This window comes from Triticum urartu, chromosome 5A (genome assembly GCF_056163025.1).
Source record: "Triticum urartu cultivar PI428250 chromosome 5A, HENAU_Tu73, whole genome shotgun sequence".
NCBI lineage: Eukaryota > Viridiplantae > Streptophyta > Magnoliopsida > Poales > Poaceae > Triticum > Triticum urartu.
In genome coordinates, this window is record NC_141877.1 from 28,616,596 (window position 1) to 28,623,764 (window position 7,169).

The 7,169-nt window shown below is 40.0% G+C and overlaps 1 protein-coding gene across 1 annotated transcript; it reads right to left on the reverse strand.

Annotated features, from left to right (window-relative positions):
* Nucleotides 1-1,224: 1,224 nt before the first annotated feature.
* LOC125507384 (protein YABBY 6) lies at nucleotides 1,225-6,956 on the reverse strand. The gene is made up of 6 exons (XM_048671972.2): nucleotides 6,523-6,956; nucleotides 3,115-3,240; nucleotides 2,436-2,613; nucleotides 1,892-1,940; nucleotides 1,652-1,727; nucleotides 1,225-1,537 (listed from the first exon to the last, which is right to left on the reverse strand). Exons 1-6 carry the CDS (start codon nucleotides 6,598-6,600, stop codon nucleotides 1,421-1,423), a joined length of 624 nt encoding a protein of 207 aa, XP_048527929.1. The 5' UTR covers nucleotides 6,601-6,956; the 3' UTR covers nucleotides 1,225-1,420.
* Between the last annotated feature and the right edge of the window lie 213 nt (nucleotides 6,957-7,169).

Genomic DNA, 7,169 nt, shown 5'->3' on the forward strand with positions numbered 1-7,169 from the left:
AAGGTGTGGCCTCAGGTGGTGCGCACGATTTGGTCTTCTGGCTTCATTGCCCTTCACCCATGCGATGGCTCGACTCCAGAGGGGTTTCATCATTTTTTTAGTGATACTTGGGGTTTGCTCCATATCATAGTAGGTGTTGGCGTGCTCGACAATGATGTCTCCGGTGAATGACATGCCCCCTCAGCAAATGCCCCGTGTGTCAATTTCAACCTGGTCCATTGTTCCAATGCTGGCCGGAGCATTCCAGCAACGCTTCTTGGCAAGTTGGCCGTAGAAACACAAGGGGCTTCATTTTGGGTGTTGTTGTTTGAGTACCGGGAACCTCCATTGGTTGTACCTGGTAATGGGAGTCTATACTCCCTTGCTGGAGGCATTGTCTCGATTCTGCTCAGATGTTCTTCCATGGGTGAAAATCAATGATCTAGCCTATATGGTTGAATCCGCAGGCGACCGTGTTCATGCCCTTCTCCTAATGGCGTCATTGTTGGCAAACTTTCTCGTAATCTTGGTGTTGCCAATGGCGGTGGTAAATGTTATGTTTTGTTACAGTAGATTGTTCACCTCGCCTTGACCTCTCGATAGGACCTTTCTAAAAATTAATTTAGTTGTGTGCATCTTCGATGTCTCGACTAGCTCTTGATATCATGTTTGTGTAGAGACTAGGTATAATTGGTATCAACTCTATATTAATGTATTATCCTTTATCAAAAACCAGTGGCACATTAGATTATTAACTGCATGCAGAATAAGACGTCTTATATTTCTGGGTGGAGGGGGGGGGGGGGGGGTGTACTTTTCTTAGATTCCGCTGTGAGTTTGGCATATTGCGGTGGATACTCGGAAATACTTATTTGGTTTTCTCATTTCTCATGTAATACCCGACCGGTCAAAAATCATTCAATCATATGTAGCAACTTTAACTTTACTTAAATATGTACAAAAAACATAGCTAACAAGATACAGTAACTCAGCACATCACATTTCAGCACAAAAAAGTGATCCCTGGAACATATGGATTTAAAAAAAAATAAGTAGGAAAACTCTTTGAAATGCAGTAAGAGGAAATGAACAAGATTGAGAACTTGAAAATACTCTAGCTAATGAACTCAGCCTATAGTGGTGAACTCTAGGGAATTCATCTTGCATGCACGCTAGTAGATATAGCTAACCTTGAATTGCGAGTACAGAAGAATACCCATGCATGCGTACGTGCGAGCAAGAAAATAAAAAGACAGACTAATTATTTATTCACTCGATCACCATATATGTACGTACAATTGTATAAGGTAAGGTACGTAGCGATTTCTCTTTTCCTTTGCATCTTTACTTACTCACATGCGGTACGTATACACATATGCGATATACTGATACTATATATAGATACAATTGTTCTTGTTGTTTGGACTCCCCACCGCCGTGTCTATGAACAGAAACCTTGGATCTTCTTGGCAGCCGGCGCGGCATCGTCGACGGCCAGCCTCTTGCCACCGTCGCGCTCGGGGTTTAGACCAAAATGGATGTTTGGGTAATGTGCCCACTGCCAAAGAAAATGTATATGCAAAGTTGATGTTAGGGTAATTTGCCTGAGGAATGGAGAAAAGAAACTCATTAACATGTTAGAATGCATGCATGCATGGATGCTACGACGTACGTTCTTTGCGGCAGTGCTGAAGGCTTCCCTGTGGCTAATGTCGGGGTTGTTTGCTTTGATCCTTCGTATCTCTTCCCTGATCATTAGATTAATTATATTTTAGCATCATTGTACTTAAATAAATAGTGCACAACTATTCTTGCAGTTATATTTTCAGCTAAATTGCTTCAGGAGGAGAAAAGCAGCAGTAGTTCGTGCTACAATATTAGAAAAGTAGAAATTAATATTAAGGAAACTCACTTGATGAATCTGTTGTACGCCGAAGGAACACGCTGCCTCTTCTCCGGAGCTGTTGAATCACATCAATTGAAGCAATGATTATTTCAAATATTGGAGGAAACCAAGTCAAACCTATCCCATTCCATCAATTCATACGAACAATCCAGTAATGTAGTTTCGTAGCTAGCTGATCATAACTATATTTTGGATGCATGCATGATCTCCTTATGAAAATCTAGGAAACATGCATGCATGCAATTTATCGAATTAAGAGCAGCTCTCTAAACATACATAAACCAACTTATTAAAAGCCCCCTCATACTTTGGCTCAAGTTTTGACCATAAACTAGTTAATTAATAAAATTTTATTTACATCTCTTCCTAAAATTATACCATTGGGATCTTCTTTTGAATATGAATACAAAGGTACATTTTTATGGAGTAATATATAATCATATTTGACTAGTTAAACTTATGGCTAAAATTTAACCCAAATTATGAGAGGGACTTCTAAACCCGGGTGGATGAAGTAAAATGGGAAGATTAATTTTGTGATGACACTTACGACGTGCGTGCAGCGTTTGTTCCTGCAGCAGATCGTTTTGCGACGAGAACATCATCGTCGGCATCCGGAATTTGGACGACGATGAAGAAGAAGACGAACCAAACTCCGGGTTATTGTAGACGCTGCTGTGATCGCGAATGAAGCTGTTCATGCCATTGGGCTTGCTCAGGCTACTCTCCTACATGTCATCGATCGAAAATTAGCTAATTAATATCCATATGTATATATGTGCATGCTGGTACTAGCTGCATGTGCATGCATGCTGTGATCTATGGGTACTATAGTATCATCAAATTAAGAAGACATGGATGTGACCTGTGCATGCACTACTGTGTAGCCTTTTTCCTGCTACAGAAAAGTTATTAAGAGTCGGCGTGACATGTCACAATGTATATATGTTTGTCCTGTTTTGCTGATTAGTCGTTACAGCTGATGAGATATGTACTAGCTGGAGTAGCTAGCATCGATAGATGACAACATATGTATGCATGAATCATGATCACATTGTACTGCTACTAGCTTGCAAGAATCTTGCTCGTCTCGTCTATGCATGTTCATCGACCTGCATGATCTATCTTCATGATTTGAACAGCATGCATGTACCAAAATTAATTACCATGTGCATTAATTTATGCATGTACAGACATGCAGGAGCTGGTAGTATCATCGGTCAACGAACCTGGACCTGTGGTGCGGGAGGGACTGGTGAGTGCATCTGCCCTCTCAGGCTCACGGAAAGTAGGTTTGTGCAGTGCCCACACCGGACTGTCACAATGTTGAGCATGCTGTTCCCAGGGACACTCACCTGCACACAAACCAATATTCCAAGAATTAACCAACCATATGTTAGAATCCAGAGCATATGTTGATCCAAAGCAAAAAGACAAGTGCATGGGGGAGGAAACCAAAGATCAAGGTGGATCGGAAAAGGCCTGCGATTAGATTTCAGACCAGGTGTATATGAAGCCCTCGTTGCTTTCGTCTCACTTTGTTTGCACGTTTCTACTTTAACCAGCTGCATGCATGCATGCTGGTCCAATTTGTGACTTTTATCAGAGCCTCGCCTGAACTATGTATTGGATACCCATTTTTCTTTCACCTTTTGGGAGCACGACAATGGCTGCAGCATCTGGGATATTGAGAATCATGGCTGATCACTTTCGTGCTTTTTTCATCTCTTCCTTTTGGGCACTCGCTCCCGTAAGAAATAATTGATAAACAAGCCCATGCATGACCACTACCAATGATTGTGTATGTAGGTATTTTGGCCCATGCACATACATATACACACTCACACCTATACATATACATATGGTACACAAGACCGATTAATTGCATGCTGTGCCAGATTAATTAGCTCTGCCAAACACACTTGATGTCAAAAAAAAAAGCTCTGCCACACACACATGTGCGAGTGTGACTGTGTGTGTTTGTATGTTTGTGAGCGAGTGGCATGGTAAACAGTGCATGGACAATCTCATTGTCTGTCCCTGCTAAATTGTTTTTGGGGGATAAACTAGTATAGTAGTAGTAGTACAAAGGCAATAGAGATGTGTGGGTGTCCCCTACACTAAGGAAAAGATGCATCAGACAGTGACCCTTCATGCAGAGGCCACTTCACACACACTCACATGCACGCACAAGGTCCAGCATATATACTCCACAGACTCTCACAGATATGTATACAAGCTACAGTGGTACCCTCCGACTTCATCTTGGGTTTATCTCACAAGTAGTTTTAAAAATAGCTTAGCTTAATCATAATTAAGCTCCGCGGGTAAAGCTAGATTATGAAAAAAAATCTTCAATGTTTTTCCCGTGGTAAACCTACAGCATATGTAAGAAACGTAGCTAAACTCACCCACTACTACTTCATAAGATTGTCTGAAAAATAAATGAAGTGACATGCGAGTTCATCTTTTCTTCATTAGTATTTTCCTTGCTGATTAATTATAAGGTGGAAAATTGATTATTACTCAGGCTCAGTAGGGGAAGATCCATAAGGATCTAAAAAATGTTAGTGATCTATGCAAAGAAATCCTTTTTTTTCGACCGATGGATTTCGTAGTGTGGTCTTTTCTCTCTCTTCTTCATGCAAAGAAACCCTTGTTAATAACTTTCTGAACACATGGAGTCAAATTAAACCTTGACGCTCGAATTAGCAACATGATTATTTAGCAAGATTACCAACTGATTGTGTACTAGCTAGTTAGTGAATGATTAATTGGCCGTGATCGTGTCATGAAATCACAGAAGTACTAGAAACGCGTAGCCATTTAATTTGCCCATGTGAAGCTCAAATAAATGAACTGACCAAATGAAAAAAAAACTGCAGGTCATGCTTGACATTAACTATCCGTGGTGCCTGGATGCATGATCAAGGTAAAAGCTAACATAACCACCTAGTAGTACTTCTCAACATATAATGGAAAACTATGATGAGTAATTAACATTGGGTGCAGTATTTTTCGACGAATTAAGCAAGCATGATGTGGAGGTTTGTCGCATGGTTTGAATTTAGTTGCCAATTGTTCATTTATATTCACATTGAGTTCATGGTTATCACCAAAATATCTTTACACACAAGGACCAAAATAAATGAGTCCAAACTTTCTTTTACCCCTACCTGAATAGCTTAACATTAAACTCGATGATAATTAAACATCACAAGCATGCATGAAGAAGAGGGAAACCTGACATGCAGTCAAATACAATCAATATTAATTTCTTGCTGATAAAACATTATGAATTCCTAAGAAGAGGAAGGCTATGGTGATTGATAAGTAATAATTATTTCTGGTAAACATCGTAAATTATGTGAAGACTAACTATTTGGACTGATCTTCTTATGATTTTCTTTTTTTGTGAAGACCTCATTTCCATGCATCCGAATATCAAAACAAAAACAAATTAGGCAGGAGAACTAGGAAGATCTGTTCTAATTAATTTCACGAGAAAGGCTTCCAAACACTAAAAGGATCTTTATTATTCCATGCCAATACAAACTGAAATGATATATGTAAAAAACGTACAAACTATTCTATGTTATATATATAACGAAATTATTCATGTGTAAATGGTCACTTAGCTTGAACGTGGCACAATGGCACCTATTAATTTCATAGACATATCTATACTGAGACTAAACAATCCAATAAGTTAAACATAGTACTTACTTATCTGATTGTGATCTATATATATATAAATGTGTTGATACGCATGCATATAACTTATCAGGGCTAAAGAGAAGCCAAAAATACAATAAGGAGAACCTTTCAGATCAAATTGTGGAAGAACAAGGGATCAATCAACAGACTTACTTACTTTAGACTTGCAACTCATGTATCAACAATAGTATCTTATAAAGATCATGCATTTATAATGTTTAAGTAGCATTAACTTTGGCACATGCATGGTGTACAATACTACTAGTATTTGATATTATCTGTATGTTGAGACACTGTTCTCTATTATTTCAAGTGTATTCAAATCCAGTGATTCACATGATGAAACACAAGGAAACTGCATGAGGTTTTTATGCTCCATGCAAATATTATATATTGAAGAATGATAATAATAAAAATCAAATTGGAAAACAGTTCTATAAATTGTTGGATAAGTGCACCGACGGGCCTAAACAAATGTTCTTTTTAACTGAAACTGAAATTCCACAAGGAAAAATAGAGAGCATAATTAAGGAAGGGGGGAAATGCTTCCTGTTTTCTTCGCATAGGATTGTTGTCCTTTTGGTTTTGTTTAGACAACTCTCCAACAAACTGGCAACAACGCAAAAAAGGAAGAATCCACTATATATAATCAGGTAGAGAATCTAGAAGGCGATTGGATTTTGCAAATAAAGAAACACTATACAAAGACTCATAACTCTACAACATTAGAATGACCAAAAATTGGTCAACCGATCAATCACCCGAGGAATCTCTCTTTTCTAGGCAGATCTATATCACAGAGAGAGAGGGAGGGAGGGAGGGAGGGAGGGCGGAGAGAGAGAGAGAGAGAGAGAGAGAGAGAGAGAGAGAGAGAGAGAGAGAGAGATTATGCAGGCAACATGTACACATATGGATCTTACCGCGAGTGCGGTGTTGCAGAAGTTGCAGTGGACGTAGCAGACTTCTTCTACCGGCGTGATCTGGCCCGACGACGACATTCCTCCTGATTATCCCCTGGAGCCGCCGCCTCGCTGCCCCCCTAGCCGTTCAGACTACGGCGAGGTTCACCAGGCGGCAGCCAAGAAGAAGAAGCGTTGGCGCGGAGAACTGCAGGCTAGCTAGGTTACATGTGCTACTGCTGCTTCTCTCTCTTTCTCTGTGTGTGTAGGTTAGATCGATGGAGAGAGAGATATGTATGGGCAGAGAGGAAGGAGAAATTGAGCTGTCTAGCTTTCCTCTTTCCAGGTTTTATTGATGCTATGGCTAGGAGAGGAGAGAGAGAGAGAGAGAGAGAGAGAGAGTAGGAGAGGGGAGAGAGAGAGAGATGGGGGTTGGAGGATGAGAAATGGCGTGTGTGGTATGATTGCAACAATGAGTGGGTGGCAGATACCCCTATCCCCCTCCATCATGCCTATCTACCAACATGAATCCACATCGTTAGTGTGCACTTACCAAATTGCTCAGTCACCAGCAAGCAAACCCTTGCACACTAGATTTTACAGAAGTTCTTTCCTATATTTCCGACCGTCGAAAAAATCACTTGGAAATCAAGATCTTGATCCAGAAT